The 16,767-nt window shown below is 50.9% G+C and overlaps 1 protein-coding gene and 1 long non-coding RNA gene across 4 annotated transcripts in view; one reads left to right on the forward strand and one right to left on the reverse strand.

Moving 5' to 3' along the window:
- The first annotated feature begins 207 nt into the window (after positions 1-207).
- LOC109145120 lies at positions 208-14,799 on the forward strand. The gene is made up of 3 exons (XR_005604689.1): positions 208-463; positions 2,953-3,486; positions 14,713-14,799. It is a non-coding gene; the product is annotated as an uncharacterized LOC109145120 (long non-coding RNA).
- Positions 8,938-16,767, reverse strand: part of FRMPD3 (FERM and PDZ domain containing 3) — a 57,492-nt gene continuing 49,662 nt past the window's right edge. For all 3 annotated transcript variants that reach the window (XM_039572020.1, XM_039572019.1, XM_039572021.1), the window contains 2 exons: positions 14,046-14,867; positions 8,938-13,241 (listed from right to left, as the gene is read on the reverse strand). In XM_039572020.1, coding sequence (XP_039427954.1) covers positions 10,372-13,241; positions 14,046-14,867 — 3,692 coding nt within the window. In that variant the 3' untranslated portion in view covers positions 8,938-10,371. The remainder of the gene's footprint in view (positions 13,242-14,045; positions 14,868-16,767) is intronic.

Genomic DNA, 16,767 nt, shown 5'->3' on the forward strand with positions numbered 1-16,767 from the left:
TGCGATTGGTCCCTGCCTGGCAGCCTGGGCTGCGATTGGCCAGGACGGCCTCGGCCGGAGCGCGCGACCGGCCCTGCCCCACGTGGCCGCGGCGGCGGCAGCCGCCCCCCGGCGGCCATGATGGCTGCCAGCGCACCGGGGGGAAGGCGGCGGGCAATGGCCGCGCTGCCGCCTCAGAGCGCCGCGCCCGCGCCCCCCGCCCGCCTCTCACCGCCGGACCCGCCGGCTGCGAGCCCCGCGGCGCCGCGGCGTTTGTTACCTCAGCATTGCCGGCGTGCCCGCGCCCGCCGCGTCCCGTCCCCCGCCGCCCTGCGCGGCGCTGCGCTGAGCTGGCGTCACCCGGCGGCCCCGGTGAGGCGGGTACCGGGTGACACCGGGTGGCACCGGGCCCGCTGCGGCACCGCCGTGCCCCGGACGGGCCGTGCGGGCAGCGCTGCGGAGGCCCCGGCCGTGCCCTTCAAAGGTTGTTTTGGTTTTGGATCCGCGCTGCAACCCGCGTGGGGGCTGTTTTAACAGGGCGATTCACTTCTGAGCGGTTCTTAGGTTTATAGTCGGGATTTTTGTACCCAATTCCATACCAAATTATATATTGATACATATACATAGATACATATACAGATGTGTGTGTATATATTTATCTGTCTTACATATATATGTAACTAACTGTAGACTAATACCAAATTAGTCTTCTGTGAGCTGTCAGCTATATGTTACTGCATTATGCCCATTAATTTATCTTTAGCGAAAATAAACATAGTGCTTAAGGGTTTTTAACCTTTAAACCTGGATTGTTAACCTTTAAACCTGTATATCATTGAATCGTAGAATATCCTGGGTTGGAAGGGAATCACAAGGGTTGTCAAAGTCCCGCCTCCTGGCCCTGCACAGGACACCCCCAAAAATCCCGCCAATGTGATTTTTATAGTGGTTTATTCTCATTCTAAATTTCTGATCCAGTCTCTATTCATTGTTAATAGGCCAATATAGTCCTGTCCTTTTTTAAGGACTTAATTACCTGAAATTACTCTTCACTATTTTGAAGGAAACGATACTCAAATTTTAGCTTGTATGTATGTATTATTATAAACCCTTCAAAAAAAGGCCCTGTGGTTCAACACAGAAAATGCAGGAATTGATAATTGCTCACGTTTCTGTGTTTCTGTCAGACACACAACAACCAGCAAGTCCAGTGTAATGATGACACCAAGTCAGTGACTCTGCACTCCCTGTCTGTGCTTGTTATTTTCCCCACGCAGTGAAGGAGGAAGATTGACACATATGTATAAATATACAAAAGAAATATAGAAAATAAGCCACAGCCAGCTTCTTGAGAGTTTTCATGCAGTTGTGTAATTCCTATTCTTGTTATCTGACTGACTGAGAGACAGTAAACTTCTGCAGTGAATTTGACATTGATTTGCTTCGAGTCCTTGAGAATTCAACTAGAAGAAATCATCCAAAATCAAGGGGGGGGCTGGCCATGTTTTCTTTATTTGACCTTACAACTGTCCTGGCCCCAGATGCTGCTGCCATTATCCCCAAGGACCCATAAATTAATGACTACAAAACCATACTTTGAGGAAGTTTTTCTATAACACTTTGTACAGTGTCATTAAACTTGGGATTCATCTGGATTAAAATAGATGCTGATTCCCATACTTTGGGAACTGTATATGGTATTTTGATTATTTTCTGGTGTAGCTGTAGCAGTTGTGAGATGCTGTGGCACACAACAAATCCAGGCAATGAGGAAGGAAGAATAAAGCCCTTCTAATTTGTTGCTAATCATTGCTCATCTTAACAAACAAAATTAATCTTAGCCGTGAAGAAAACTTCACTGGTGGGTGGCTACCTGATGGTTCAAGTGATGGGATTTGTGGATACCTCCCAAATTTCCAGCAGCCACATTCTTGCCCCAAATCCACATCACTGCAGCCATTCACCACTGACTCCTGGACTTTGGTCTGGGGCACACCTTGGTTTTGAAGTATTTGCTTCACTCTTGTTTTAAATTCCATTTTTTTCTCCCCCATTCTTGAATACAGAATGAGAGTCCTCTGTTCCCCAACATCCCAGGCTCCCCTCAGTTTATTTGTGAAGCAGGCACTGGGATCCTGAGCCTGAAGGCAGCTGAGGGTGTATTTAAACATGCAAATTATGCCTCTCATTGATGAGCCCTTCCTGGCTTTCCCTACCCAGGACTTTGGAAGTAGCTTTCCTATCAGGTTCTTCCTGGCATCACAGAGATGCGACTTGCAGGAGTGAAAAATCTGACAAAAAAAAAAAAAAAAAAAAAAAGGAATTAATTCCTGAATCCTAAAACCAGGAACGGGCAACCTGTTATGTGTAAAATCAAAGCTATTTTTTCCCCTTTCTGAGCTGGCGGCCAGGTGTGTTTTCACACCCACCTGCTTCCCTCAGTCTTTCAGCCTTTGTAGATTAGACAGCGCTTTGTTCCTGAGGACAAAAGTCCACCTCCACTAACGACTCACAAAGCTCTTGGAACAGGATAACCTCAGGGATTTGATTAAGGAGAAGCTCTTAATGCACCAAAGTCTAAGTTAAACAAAGCCAAAAACTCGCTCAGGAGGTTCCTCAGCCACAGCTTGTCTACGAGCAGTTGGCTTTGCCATGCAGGGACAAGGAGAAGCAGCTTTGAAGAGTGAGAGGTTTATCTGGTTCTTGGGATGAAAGGAGACTGTGTGGTTGCATCCATTGAAAACCAAACTCGCACTGGCTTGGAAGTCAGATTTTCTGTCAAAGGATGCTCAGGGAAATGATCACAGATCATGAAAGTGCATTGGAGTATCTGAACTCCTGTGTGGATGCCCTTATTCAGAATTAAAGCACCTCATTCCAGCTGGCTTGCTTCATTCTGAAAGCAAAATGCAATAAATTGAATTACTTACTTTCAATCTAAAGAATTTTATTTAATTTTCCTTTTGTTTACAGTACGGACAAGCACAAGCTGGCCTGGACAAGCGGAAAGGACAAGCTCATAGCCCGAGGTGCTGTGTTCCCTCAAGTTCTGTAAACTGAATTAAATTACCGTCCAACTGAGAACCTGAAAACACACAAACAGCAAAAAAATCGTTTTTACTTACCTGATTCTAAGGAGATGCAATTAATCAGAAATACCTTCGTGTGTCGCAAGATGGGAATGCATTTTCCAGGAAGTTTTAAGCAGCACATTAATAGCATCGAATTTCATGGCCATGTCAATCAAGACAAGTAGCCCATGTTCCCCTCTTGGCACTTTCCTGCATACAATTGCCACTCAATTACCACCAGCCATTAATCAAGAGCACATTTTCATGCAAAAAGCCGGTGGCTGAGGGCTGTTATTTCTTTCTGTTGCCTTGTGACTTCAATGCTTCACAGCCGATTCTGTTAATGAATGGCACTCGATGGAAATAACACCGGGCTCTGCCCTTTTGCCTTGGTGGCTGAAAGTCGGAGCCGGAGAAGAGTGGAGGTCAAAAAAAGGTAATGAAAAGTAGAGGCAGAGATAGGGTGGGAGGATGGATAGGAAAGTAGAGGCTGAGAACAAAATTAATGCCAAAAAAGTTTGGAAGGCTGAGAAATAGAGGCCAAAAAGGGGTGAGACACCGGAATGAGGGCAGAAGAAGAGGCTGGCGGAGAGGGGGAAAGTGTTTAGGAATGGTGCTCACCCTTAGCACTGTAAATATTACCAGAGTTGCACAGGACATCGCTGGACCACACCCACCAAGGAAAAGCACACCATTTGTCAGGAAAAGGCGAAAACGCTGGGAAATAAATGGTACTGTCAAATCTCCACTAGACAACAATACAGACGTAGAGATCTGAGAGATCGTTTTTAAAGGATGCTGACTGGTTCCCTTTGTGTTCCTGATCTTTCCACTCGGCGTTTTTACTGTGCCTTTCTAAGGAGCCCAGGTAAAAGTTTGAGGACTTAGCTGTCTTGCTTTAGGAAGAGGTGAATATTCATTAGATTTAGGAGTATTTCCCAGGTGCTTTTTGAAAGTGGGATTTAGTAAAGCATTGTAAAATGTCCTGACCTGGTGCATGTTCCCAGTCCTTTCATCTTCTCACCAGCCCTTGGTATGGGCAACAAACCTTAGAGGGGCAGCACTGGAATTTCTGCCACTTCGGGCATGGTGTGTTTGCTTTTTAATAACTTTAATATTCCCGCTGCAGAAAGCCCCCTCCATCCATTCTGTATGTGGGGGAAAAGTGACAGCAAGGGGCACCCTCTCAGCCAGCCTGGGAGGCTGTGCAGCAGCTGCAGTGGGATGAGGTGTCTGCTCATGCCCTGACATGGAATTACATGGCCTGACACAAAAACCTTTGGAAAAATTTCCTATCAAGTGTACAGGCTGTTTTCATGTATATTAGATATGTTTGGGTGCTGTAAATAGGCTGAGATACCTGTGTTTCCAGGCAGACTTCTCCCATGTCCACATAAAGCCATAGGTGTCCTGCCCAGCCCCACTGTGACTGGCCATGTGAGGAATTTGTTAGGATATTTCACACAGGAATCCAGACACTGTGCTTTAAATGAGGATAAAATTTAGACATTACTCATTTCCATTTGACTGTCAGCTCCCTTGGGCATGATGAAAGCAGCAGTGGGTCCCAGCTATTCAGCTCACTCTGCTGTTGTATCTGGGGCTCCTGCAAGTCCTGTGTAGTGTTGCCAAGACCTTGGAGAGGATGTAAATCCCGACAGGAGAATGCTTCTGCTCCGCCATGGGGATTAGAGTTCAAAGTGCTCTCAATCACGGTGCCCAGTTGTTGTCTCCAGCTGACAGTGACCAGCAAAGTCCATGGAGACACAAAACCTATCTTGGGACTGCTGCTTGAGGCCTGCTGATTTTCCAGCCTCTGCCTTTGACACTTTAACCCCTGACAGCCAGGTAGTGAGGTTAAACCTCAGCTGGCAAAGCAGCACCACACAGCTGAACAGATAAAGCAAAAGCTGCACAAGCAAGCAAAGCAAAACAAGGATTTCATCCCCTGCCTCCCATGGCAGGCAGGTGCTCCAGGAAGGCAGGGCTCCATCATGTGGAACAGTGACTTGGGAAGACAAACTCAGAATGTCTTCCCTTCCTCCTTCTCCCCAGCTTCATGTGCTGAGGGTGCTGCTGTATGGTCTGGGATATCCCTGGGCTCAGCTGGGCTCAGCTTTCCTGGCTGTGTCTCCCCCAGCTCTTTGTGCCCCCCAACCTCCTCACGGGTGAGGGTGAGGAGCAGGAAAGGCCCTGGCTGTGTGTAATCCCTGCTCAGTGATAACTCAAACATCCCTGTGTTATCAGCCCTGTTTCCAGCACAGAGCCAAAACCCAGCCCCACAGCAGCTGCTGTGAAGGAAATTAACTCTACCCCAGCCAAAACCAGCACACCAGGTCTTCTGTTGGTTTCCTGAGCATTAGAGGGACCAGCAGAGGCCCAAATTCTGTTCCTTTCCTATCCATCATCACTGATAGAGCCTTGGTGAGATCTCCTTGAGAGGAGATTAAGGGAGGGAGTGGACTATGGGGGTGCAGGGACATCAGATGCCCAGGAGTGCATGCTGTGGCTGAGCCATGCTCCTGGGAGCTGGGCAGGTCCTGGAGGAAATCTGCACCAGCTGTGAGGCTACAGCAAAACATGTGGGGTGAAGGCAGTGTGAGAAGGGCAGGTACTGTTGGTGCTGCTCTGAGAAGGTGCTGAAGGGCAGCAAACACAACCTGCCACTCTCAGACAGATTGCTCTGGTGGGAGGGGATGCAGAAAAATTGGTTTATCTTTGTGCAGACACACCTGGAAACAACACAGCATTTAGACTTGCTTTGACTTCCTGGGGCACAGTGGCTTTGAAGTGAGGAACTGCTGATGCTAAATGAGAACCAGGCAGTCTGTGGGGAGATAAACTAGATGGGCAGTGAAATGGGAACTAGATTTGGGGGGAAAAACCACTTTTAATTCTCTGTGCTGTGTTACTGAGGTGCAGTTTTTTGAAATATCCGTGATTCAGAACCATTAACAAGAATGTTTTACCTGGACTATTTCCTTGAGAGTATTTACAAGTCCCCAATAAGTTCAGGGAGTACACCTAAGAGTCAAGTACGGCAACATCATCCTTTGGGGTATGCACCAGTCCAGCTGCTCTGTTCACACAGGGACATTTGGCTGCTCCTGGATAATATCCCTGTACAAATAACAACATTCTGATGGTGTGCTTCTTGCCCTCTAGATGGTACTAAGCACCGAGTCTGAAATCGCTGATTAAACCGCCTGCTTTCAATAACATTTTCGGGCTCTGGGGGTTGTTATCAAACCTCTTGGCTTTTCCATGTTTTTGATCCATATCCAGCTTTATAAATAGGTGGGTTTTGTCCCATTCAGTGTCATCGTTAGTTCAGCATGGGAAATGGTGTGATGCAGATTAAAATAACGAGCCTGGGAGGCACAGAGAATGTGTGTGAGTCTCAAGTGCTGCCGCCTTTGCTTTAGACAACACATTCAACCCCCGTACAGAGAATGACCCAGTTCCTATAGGGTTTTTTTTTTGTGTTGGATCCTTATTAGACTTGGCTTTTATAATTCCTGCAGGCTTTGGGATGTATAGAGAGAACACACATCAACTCCTTCCTCCCTGATAAACAGAGAGCAGTTCGTGGTGCCAGGCAAAAAGGTGTACATTGGATATCATCTGTAGCTAGGAAATTGTTTGCCTGGCTCAGATCTCTCCCCAGGTGTGGCATTCTGCTTTGCTGGGCTTTCCCCTGCAGACACGCCTGCCCACAGGGCAGCAAAACCATCAGGCAACTGATGGCAGGTTCTCATTGTCACCTCTTCCCAGGCAGGAGAGCCAGGGAAAGGCTTGGGTGAAAACACAGACTGGAGCTGGTCAGTGGGTGCTCACCTTGGCTCAGCTGAAAGGGATCAGGCAGGGCTTTGTTAAAGCACCCCTTTCTCCCCAGCTTTAGGGCAGGAGGGTGTCCCAGCGTGGCCACAGTGCCCAGTGCCAGCGCTGAAGGGGTGAGTGCTGCTGCCTTCCCCTTCTGGGGGAGAATTAAGCCAAAACAACCATTAACAAAACAAAAGTGACCTTGGCAAGTCAAACAGTTCCTTTCAAACCTGTGTGAGATAATCTGCATTCCCACAGCAACAAAAATAGGTTTTGCTTACAAACAGTGTCTTGTACATCTAAGAATAGCTACATTTCCACAGAGTTCTTTAAAAAAGACACAAATGCTAGTTTGGATATTAAGATTAATATATTTAATCTTTCTTGTTTGTAAAACAAGACATAAATTTGCGTATAGATATAATTTATATATTTTTTATTTATATATACTATATACAGACAATAAAAAAATTTTCCTCTGTATTAGACTGAGAGATTTATGGAGGAATGATATAGGCATAACGGGGAGCTTTGAAGAAACTCAGAGTTTCGTAGTAGGTAATTCTTAGGGAAAACACGTCTCCCTGTCAGCCTTCAGCACTGTAACAGGCCTTGCCCACCATGGACTGAAGTTCCAATTGGCTCTTCCATTGGATATTTGCTACATGGTTCTTGAAATCCCACAGCAGGATCCTCTGTGCCTTGCTGACAGCCACGGCCCCAGTCCAGGACTGCCATGGGCCAGGGGAGGTTATTGCACTCCAAGGATGCGCACGTTAAAAGCACATTTGTGCATTTCCATAGCTCCTATGGAAGAACAAGACATTTCCAATGTGCATATTTATCAAAAATAATAGAGATGGGAAGCGACTGCTCGCACGGAGATCCCTGATCATCCCCAGGGGCTGGGGCGAGCTGGCTGCGTTGGACAACTGCCCTTGCTCCCGTGAGGCCGAAGCTGTGACCTCCTGCCCGGCTGGAGGGGGTGTGACGGGGACAGGCACCGGGATCCCGGCAGGATGTGAAGTGCAGTGGGTGGCAGAGGGAGGGCAATGCAATGTGTGACCTTGCATTTCTCTCCTTGCTCTGTTTTGGAGGGCAGGTGGCTGCAGGGAAACACCAGTTAAGGCCGTCTCATTGATTGCGTCTATTACCAGACTGGGAGGAGGAGGGGAACACAAATAGGAATCATTTTACCGTTCACCTAGAAATTAAAAAAATAACCAAACCCCAAAACAATCAAAAAATCCCCAACTCCAAGTAAATAACCACCTCACAGAATTAAATAATGCTTCTTATGGCAGTCAGCCTGGTGAGGACAGAAAAAGAACCCCAACACCCTGGCAAGGAGGACAGCCCCTGCCTGGCTCACAGTCAGAGCTGATCTGGGGCTCCTCTCTGATGGTCACAGTGAGAGGAAATAGGAGAAGGTTTGGGCTGAGCCTTGGGGGCATGAACCTGACCTCTGAAGAATGGTGTGAAAGTGGTCTCCCCATAGCTGCTAGCCCAGCTTCTGGCTTGCAGTGGTCAAAGATCAACCAATCTGGGTTCCTTGCAGGGTCTCTAGCATGGATTCAGCCATCCAGAAGGGGAACATAGAATTATTTAGGTTGGAAAAGATCTCTAAGATTATTGAGTCCAACCATTCCCCCAGCACTGCCAAGCCCACCACTAAACCATGTCCCCAAATGCCACAACTAAATGGCTTTTAAACACCTCCAGGGATGGTGACTCCACCACTTCCCTGAGCAGCCTGTTCCAAAGCCTGACCACCTGCAGTGAAGAAATTTTTCTTACATCCAATCTAAACCTCCCCTGGCACAACTTGAAGCCTTTTCCTCTCATCCTGTTACCTGGGGGAAGAGACCAATCCCCACCTGGCTGCACCCTCCTGTCAGGGAGTTATAGAGTGATAAGGTCCCTCGAGCCTCCTTTTCTCCAGGCTGAGCCCCCCCAGCTCCTCAGCTGCTCCCCATCAGACATGCTCCAGACTCTTCCCCAGCTCCATTCTCTTCTCTGGACACTCTCCAGCCCCTCAATGTCTTTCTTGTCATGAGGGGCCCGGAGCTGGACACAGGATTTGAGGAGTGGCCTCACCAGTGCCCAGTCAGGGGGACGGTCACTGTCCTGGTGCTGCTGGTCACACCATGGCTGGGACAGGCCAGGTGCCACTGGCTTCTTGCCCACCTTGACCAGCACCCCCAGGGCCTTTCCCACTGGACACTTTCCAGCCCCTCTGCCCCAGCCTGGAGCTGCAGGGGGTTGTTGTGACCCAGGGGCAGGACTCAGCACTTGGCCTGGTTGACCCTCGTACAACTGGCCTCAGCCCATGGACCCAGCCTGTCCAGATCCCTCTGCAGAGCCTTCCTGCTGTCCAGCAGATCAACACCTCCACCCAAACTGGTGTCATCTGCACTCTGACTGAGGGTGCCCTCGAAAGATACTAAACAGGACTAGCCCCAGTACTGAGGAACACCACTGGTGATGGCCCCAGCTGGATTTAACTCCATTCCCCACCACTCTCTGGCCCGTCCATCCATCCAGTTTCTCCAGGAGAATGCTGTGGGACACAACGTCAAAGGCTTTACTAAAGTCTAGGCAGACAACATCCCCAGCCTTTCCTTCACCCACTGAATCACCCTTGTCACAGAAGGAGACCAGGCTGGTGAAGCAGCACCTGCCTTTCCCCTGTGCTGGCTGGGCCTGATCCCCTTGTCCTGTATGTGTGATGGCACTCAAGATCATCTGCTCCATGACTTTCTCGGCACCAAGGTCAGACTGACAGGCCTGTAGTTCCCTGGATCCTCCCTGCCTGCAGGCATTAAGCCCTTGCCTTTGGCAAAGGCAGTGCCTGTGCTCAGGACTAGAGCACTGGTGCCTAAGAAGAGAGAATAGGGCCCAGTAGGGTGCCCTAGCTCTGTCTCAGGATTATGGCAACCTGCCCATGCTAGGACTACTTCCCAAGCCCTAGCATAGCAGCTGCACCCCAGAGATCCCTTCTGCTGCTAATTACGTTGTGTTTGTGGGCCAGGGAGATCCTGGAGGCAGAAGAGTTGTTTACGTGGCAAGACACAGGTTTGGCTCCAGACTGCCCAAGAGAAGCCAGGAGATCTCAGCTCAGCTCCTGGTAGCTCACTGGCCCACCACAAACTGTGCCAAAGGTCTTTGCACGAGCAAGGCCCAGAACCCCATGGAACCAAACTAGTGTGGAGGTGGGGTGCCTGTGCCCCCCAAGTACCATCACCAACAAGCCAGAGTGGGAGAACAAGCAGAGAAGCTGCTTGAGCCCCTTGACCAGCTGATTGCACAGCTTTAGGCCACGGATTCACCCTTCAAACCCATCACCAACACAACCATCCGTTCTGCAGAGATCAAAGAGCGTCTTGGCTACCGCAAACCCCAGTAAACGTGGGCCTGCAGACATCGCATCCTCACCAGACCTGTGAGATTTGAGAGCATGGCAGGGCACACACTGGCTTGTTGGTCTTCACAGCTGGCTTTACTTATTGATCAACGTCTTTAGGGAGCGTGTGAGAGTGCTCATGACAGTGGCGACCGTGGCTGACTGGCGGGCGAGCTGCTCCACAGTCTGCTGGTGGCTCAGCATCCTGGCCGTGGACTCCTCAGCAGCCTTCAGGAGGAAGGTGTAGTTTCTCACCACCTCCTCCACCTTCGTCAGCAGCTCTTGGCGCTGGGACTCCGAGCGCACGACGTACACCAGCCTCACAAAGGTCTCGATGAGGCTGCTTAGCACCTGGAAGCTGCTCGTGATGGCGGAGAGCATGTGGGTGGGACTCTTGTCGACGGCGGCCACGCGGCGGCAGGACGCCCGGAACTCCTTGAACTTGAGGGCCAGCTCCTGCTTGTACTCAGCCAGCTGGGAGATGTAGGGTTTGCAGTCCCGGACCTCAGGGCTCAGCACACACTGCCTCAGGATGGTCAGGAGCTCGTTGGTGTCCAGCTGCACTTGCAGAAACCCATTGGGGAAGCTGTAGGCATGGCCTCGAAGGATGTTGATCTTTGCCAAGCTCCCCTCAAAACTGGAGGTCCTTAAATCTATTTCCTGGGTCTGGCTTTCATTGGGACTGCTGCAGGCTGTTGCGTCTAGGACCTGAAGAGTCCTGCTCATGACTGGGACCATCTGATTGTCCAGCTTCATTCCCGGGAGTATCTGCATGGGGATGGAATAGGACAGCTCATCCTTCTCACTCCCATCATCTGCAACATCGCATTTTCTGTAGTAGAAGCAGTACCGGATGGAGCAGCACTTCTCATCCTCCATGTCTTCATCCCGCAGCTCAGCAGGACTTGGGTACATCTCCTCCTGGACAGAGAACACTGCTGGACCCTTGTGGTTCTTTTTGTCCTGTGCTATCTGGACATAGGAGGGGTCAGCCACTCCAGCGGCTTCCTGGATTTTGCTCTTCAGAACAGGACAGAGGATGCTGGGCTCAGGCTCTTTCTGGGGACCTTTCTGCTTGGTTGTGTAGATGTTCTGGTAGATGTCAGAGGACAAGGATGTCCTATCAGTCTTATCTATTTCACTGACACTGTAGCGACGCAAGAGCTTCCTGTAGTGGGGTGCACCCATGCACTCCCCTCGGGAGGTGCACGTTGCCAAACAGGACATGCCGTTCTCTGGATCTGACCGGTAGTCTCTGGACTCTAAACTTGTGGATCGTATCCGTTTGCCTTTGGAAGGGCTGCTCATGCTTGTCAGCCTAATGGCTTCTACCTGCTTCTGGTCATCTGCAACTTTATCCCTGCCTCGCCTCTCCAGTTCTGGCATCACCAGCTGGTTGGGGGGTGGCCTCATTCCCCTGCAAATCCGCTTGCAGTCACAGCTGCGCCTTTGCTCCCTGGACATCCCTGGGACTTTTTGTACGGGACTGCTCCTCAGCTGGCAGCTGCAGCGCCCAGGGGCAGGGGGGTGCAGATATTCCTGTGGCGGGAGGTCACCTTTGCTCTTTGGCTTGAGCAGCTCTTCAAGGAATTCCAGCTCATACTGCTTCACCTTCTGCAGCTGGGCCTGCCGCTCGTCCGTCTCCTTCTTCAGACGGGTGGGAAATGTTGCAGAGAACAGGTTCCTAAGCCTGAAGGGAGCTTTTGGGGCTTTGGGTTTAGCTGGGACATCAGCATCTTGTTGGGTCACCTCCAGGACTTTTTCTACTTTTTTGGAAGGCACAGTGCTAATCTGCAGGCTCTCGGATCTGGGCATCAGCTGGATTGGCCCTTTGGCTTCCTCACTGGTGCTCCTGAAAGTGCTACCAGGTGCTGGAGGGTGCACATTGCTGCTCTCAGCTTTTAAGATTTTGGCCGAGCTTTCCTGTTGTATTTTCTGTCCTTGGTTTGAAGGAGCTGTGTGTTTCTGCAAGACGAGGCTTGTGGCTTCCCCACCTGCCTTCTGACCTGTCTCTCCACTTGCAGCTTTTCCTGGAGCATCTCTACTCACTTTTTGCTGGTAGCTTTTAGAGGCAAACGTCTTACTGGACGTAATTTCCTCACCTGCTGAGGTGAGGTGGAACGCTTCAGCCTGACTGCCAGGAGCTTCTTTAGGACTTGGAGAAACTTCACAGTGCTGCTGCGGAGAGAGCTGCTGCTGCTGCTGCTGCTGACAGTTGCATAATGTCTCTGCAGTTTGTGGACCTCCTTTATGTGTCAAAGGCTTGCTGCTGGCTGGTGCACAGCTGCTGGTACCATTCATGTTCTGGTCTTCTTTTAAGGCTGATACCACTTGGGGAGCTGAGGCTTTTGCATTTGCCACCTGCTGCAGAGCAGCTGAAACGATGGCTGGAGTTACACCGCTTTTCTGATCCAGGAGGAGCTTGGAGCTCGGCTGCACCTCTTTGGGCATCTTCTCTTGCAGATCCTGTGTCTGCTCCTTGCTTGGGGCTGCTGTGGCATGCAGAGATACCTCAAAGGAAGCTTTTGTGTGACCTGCACCTTTGCACTCAGAGCTTGGCACTGAAGCCCCCTTGCTCTGCTCACTCAGCTGGGGGGTCAGCCCCGGCTGGGCAGCTGAGGTGCAGCTCCGCTCCCCGTGCTGCTGCTCCTGTTTGCTCTTGCAGTTGGTAAGGCTGGGACTTTGGGTAGAGAAGGCTGCCTTCAGTGAAGGGCTCGGGTCCTGGCGGCTCAGGGCGTGGGGTGAGGTGAGAACAGCCTGGGCAGCGCAGCTCTGGATTCGGAAAGGCAAGTCCTTCCTGGCCAGGAGGTTTTCTTTGTTGATGTGTTGAGTGAGGAAGTAGGCTGCGTTCTGATGCTGCTTCATAGCAGAGACCATCTCTGAGACATCAGTCAGCTCTGAGGAGTTCGTTTCGTGGCCAGAGTCCAAGGATGACTCAGGAGTGATGGCAGCCAGGACAATAAGACCTGAGGAGGGACACAAAGAAAACCCCACAACAACCCTCACACCACAGTGCTGTGTGGAGGAGAGGGAAGCTCCTTGCAGCAGGAGGGTCCCAGGAATGCAGGGCACATTGGAGAAACTTCTGTGACTTCTCACAACTAAGAGTTAAGGCTTGTAAGGGAGATCACTTGTCAGCATTGAGCTGGCTTGATAGCTCAATTCAGCAAGAGCTTCTGGCCCAGGAAAAGATCCTGTGAAGCTTTCCATTGTTGGTGGTAGCAGAGCTATAGGGACGTGTCTGGGACAGGAAGGAAAACTGGGCAACAGGTACTCTGCCATAGTGAGTAGGGCAACCAAGGAGGGAAGAGGGACAAAGGACAGTGCTGCCAGCAGGCTGGTCCCAGAGTCACCCATCTGGCAGCTGGTTTGCCTTGTGAAGGGCTCACACACTGCAAAACCTGGGTGGGAACCTGCAAAGACTGATGGCCAAAGGCCCCAGCACAGTGGGGTCACAGTGGGGAGGAACTCATGCTCACAGTACTGGTTTGTTAGTGACTCGCCCCAGCATCGTGGCATGCGGACTGTGGCAGATATGGGATAACCACGAGACTCCCTCAGCCACTGTCAGGGAGAGGAGCCCACCTCAGCTTCTTAGAAATCTTCTGAGCAGCAACTTGGCTGCTCCTGCTAGAGCCTGTTGCCACAACATAGTTTTTACCAGAAGCTGCTTCACAGTCACTTACAGGATGGGAGGAGACTAAAGGGAAGGATGTACAATAGGAAAGAAAGCCTATAGGGAAAAAAGGGAGTCACAGCCACTGAAATACCTGCTGTCTGCTGTGGTGGGGGATGTGGACAATCCTCTGAAGCAGCCAGGGCTTCCAGCGCTTGCAGGGTGGACACCAGGGCATCATCCAGCTCTTGGGCATGGTCTCGGACCGTCCGTGGCTGCACGTTGTCAATCAGCGTGACCGGGATCTCGTCGTAGAGGATGCCACAGAGCTGCCGGCCCTGCTCCTGGCTCTGGGCAGCTGCCCGGCGCTTGGGGTCATCCTCGTCGGAGCTGTTGTCTCGGAAGCCAGGAGGGGGGGCGGCGATGGCAGGGAGCAGGGACGTTGTCTCGTCTTCTTCCTCGTCGTTCCCGGGAGGGGGAAGCGACATCAAGTCCACCATGTTGTCGCGGGTGCTGCCAGGCTTGCCCGCCGTGCCCGAGGCCAGCCGGCTCTTGATCTTGGCCTGGCAGGACTCGCAGTAGAAGTGGGAGGTGTCGCTGCGCAGGTGGGTGTCGATGGTGTGTGCCCTGGCCCTGCTCGCCTGCCTGTCTTGCTCAAGGCCATCCGGGTCGTACTCCTTGGTGGCCCCGTTGTAGCCTTGGCCAGAGCTTTTGGAAGTGGGGTCAGATTTGGTCCTGGGACGAGTTTCCTCAAAAAAAATCAGGTTTTCATTGATATCCGTCCCACTCTCTCTTTCCTTCCTCTGCTCTCGCATGTGCAGGTAGCAGAAGCGGATGAGCTCCGAGTCCGAAGCCCTGGTGGCTGAAGCGCCGGCTGCTCCGGTGACAGTGGCAGAGCCACCCACCAGCCCATTCTCTTTCTTTCCCATGTGCCCTGCCGTGGCAGGCCGGTGGAAGTTGTGTGCGTTGATGTAATCTAAACCAAAACCACAACAGGCACGTTAGCAGCAGCACCCGGATGAAGGGAAAACAGCCTGGGGAAGCTCCTGCTCAGCCTGGAGAAGCACCCGTGTGCTCTCTGCCCTCCAGCCCTCAGCACGCTGGACTGCAGTGGGACACCCGTGTTCCCTGCAGCACAGTCAGGCCACGTGGCTGGTCCTTTGGAAAACCTGCTGGGCCTGTCTGCCAGGAATGAGCATAGGAGAAATGTCCTGCACCACAGAAGGGGTTGGAAGGGATGTTTAAAGGCCATTTGGTCCAATCCCCCTGCAGTGAGCAGGGACATCTTCAACTAGATCAGGTTGCTCAGAGTCCTGTCCAACATACAAGGAAACCTTGAATATTTCCAGGGATGGGAGCCTGTGCCGATACCTCACCACCCTCATCATAAAACCCTTCCTCCTTGTATCTAATCTGAATCTTTCAATTTAAAACCATTCAATTTAAAACCATTGCCCCTTGTCCTACAGCTACAAGCCCTATTAAAAAGCCTCCCTGGAGCCCTCTCTTCTCAAGACTAAAACCTCCAACTCTCTCACCTAGGAGAGGTGCTCCAGCCCTCTGATCATCTTCATGGCCTCCTCTGGACTCACTCCAACAGGTCCATGTCGTTCCTGTGCTGGGGACCCCAGAGCTGGAGGCAGCACTGCAGGTGGGGTCTCTCCAGGGTGGAGCAGAGGGGCAGAATCCCCTCCCTCCCCTGCTGCCCACAGGGCTTTTGCTGCAGCCCAGGACACACTTGGCTTTCTGGGCTGTGAGCTCATGTTGCCAGCTCGTGTCCAGCCTCTCCTCCACCAGCACCCTCAAGTCCTTCTCTGCAGGGCTGCTCTCCAGCTGTTCATCCCCCATCCTGGATTGATACTGGGGTTGCCCTGCCCCAGGTGCAGCACCTTGTACTTGGCCTTGTTGAACCTCGTGGGATTCCCATGGGCCACTGCTCAGTCTTGTCCAGGTCCCTCTGGATGTCACTCTGTCCCTCAGTGTAGGAACCCAGAGTGCCAAGAATATTTCTCTGCCTGTTTTTAAGGGTTCTTACCCCCCTGAACAACACTGTTTTAGCCTCCAACCTTGGAAAAAATTACCAACGATCAGACAAGAACTAGAAAATACGGTGGTGTGAATTAGGTGATAGACTACTATGTAAGATTGTCACAGGGTGAAAAATTCAGAGGTTTTGGGCTTCTCTATGTAGTAAATAGGTAAGAGTAAAAAATATCAAAATGGAGGATTCTTGTTGTTCTCTAAACCTTCTTCTCCTTCTTCTACTACTCCATGTTCTGCAGTAGAAGTAGTTTGGAATGATTGGATAGAGAATTCCACAGTTCCTGCCCATGTTACTGAATAATTGGTAGGAAAGTGAAAATAATATAAATTTTTAGTAGCTATTGGTTAAAATATCTTTAAAAGGCTGCGTAAATCTTGATAGAGAGCCTTCACTCCTGCTTTTCTGTGCTCTATGCTGTACCTGGGTCACGCTAGTGGCTCTGTTCCTCTGATAAGACTTAATAAACAACAATCTAGAAGCATTGAAACTCAAGGAAAAGTCTCGGTTTATCTTTGAAACTCCTTGCAAGGACTTTTAGGAAATTCTCTCCCATCAGGAGAGACTTGATTTATGGCACGGTTCAGTGTCACCTCAGGCATTTCAACTGCACAACTCAGCTTGGTATCATCCGAAAACTTGTTGAGGCTGCTCTCGATCCGCTGTGTCCTTGATGAAGATGTTAAACAATCCTGGTCCCAGGACAGGCCCCTGAGCTTGATCCCTCTGCTGGGGGCAGAGCCAGAGCAGGGCTGGCCAGCCCAGCTGACACTGAGACACAGGGATGTGGGTGCTGCATCAGTGATCCACCAGCTGTATCCAGAGGGCAGCAGGA

The sequence above is a fragment of the Corvus cornix genome, chromosome 4A, assembly GCF_000738735.6.
Source record: "Corvus cornix cornix isolate S_Up_H32 chromosome 4A, ASM73873v5, whole genome shotgun sequence".
NCBI lineage: Eukaryota > Metazoa > Chordata > Aves > Passeriformes > Corvidae > Corvus > Corvus cornix.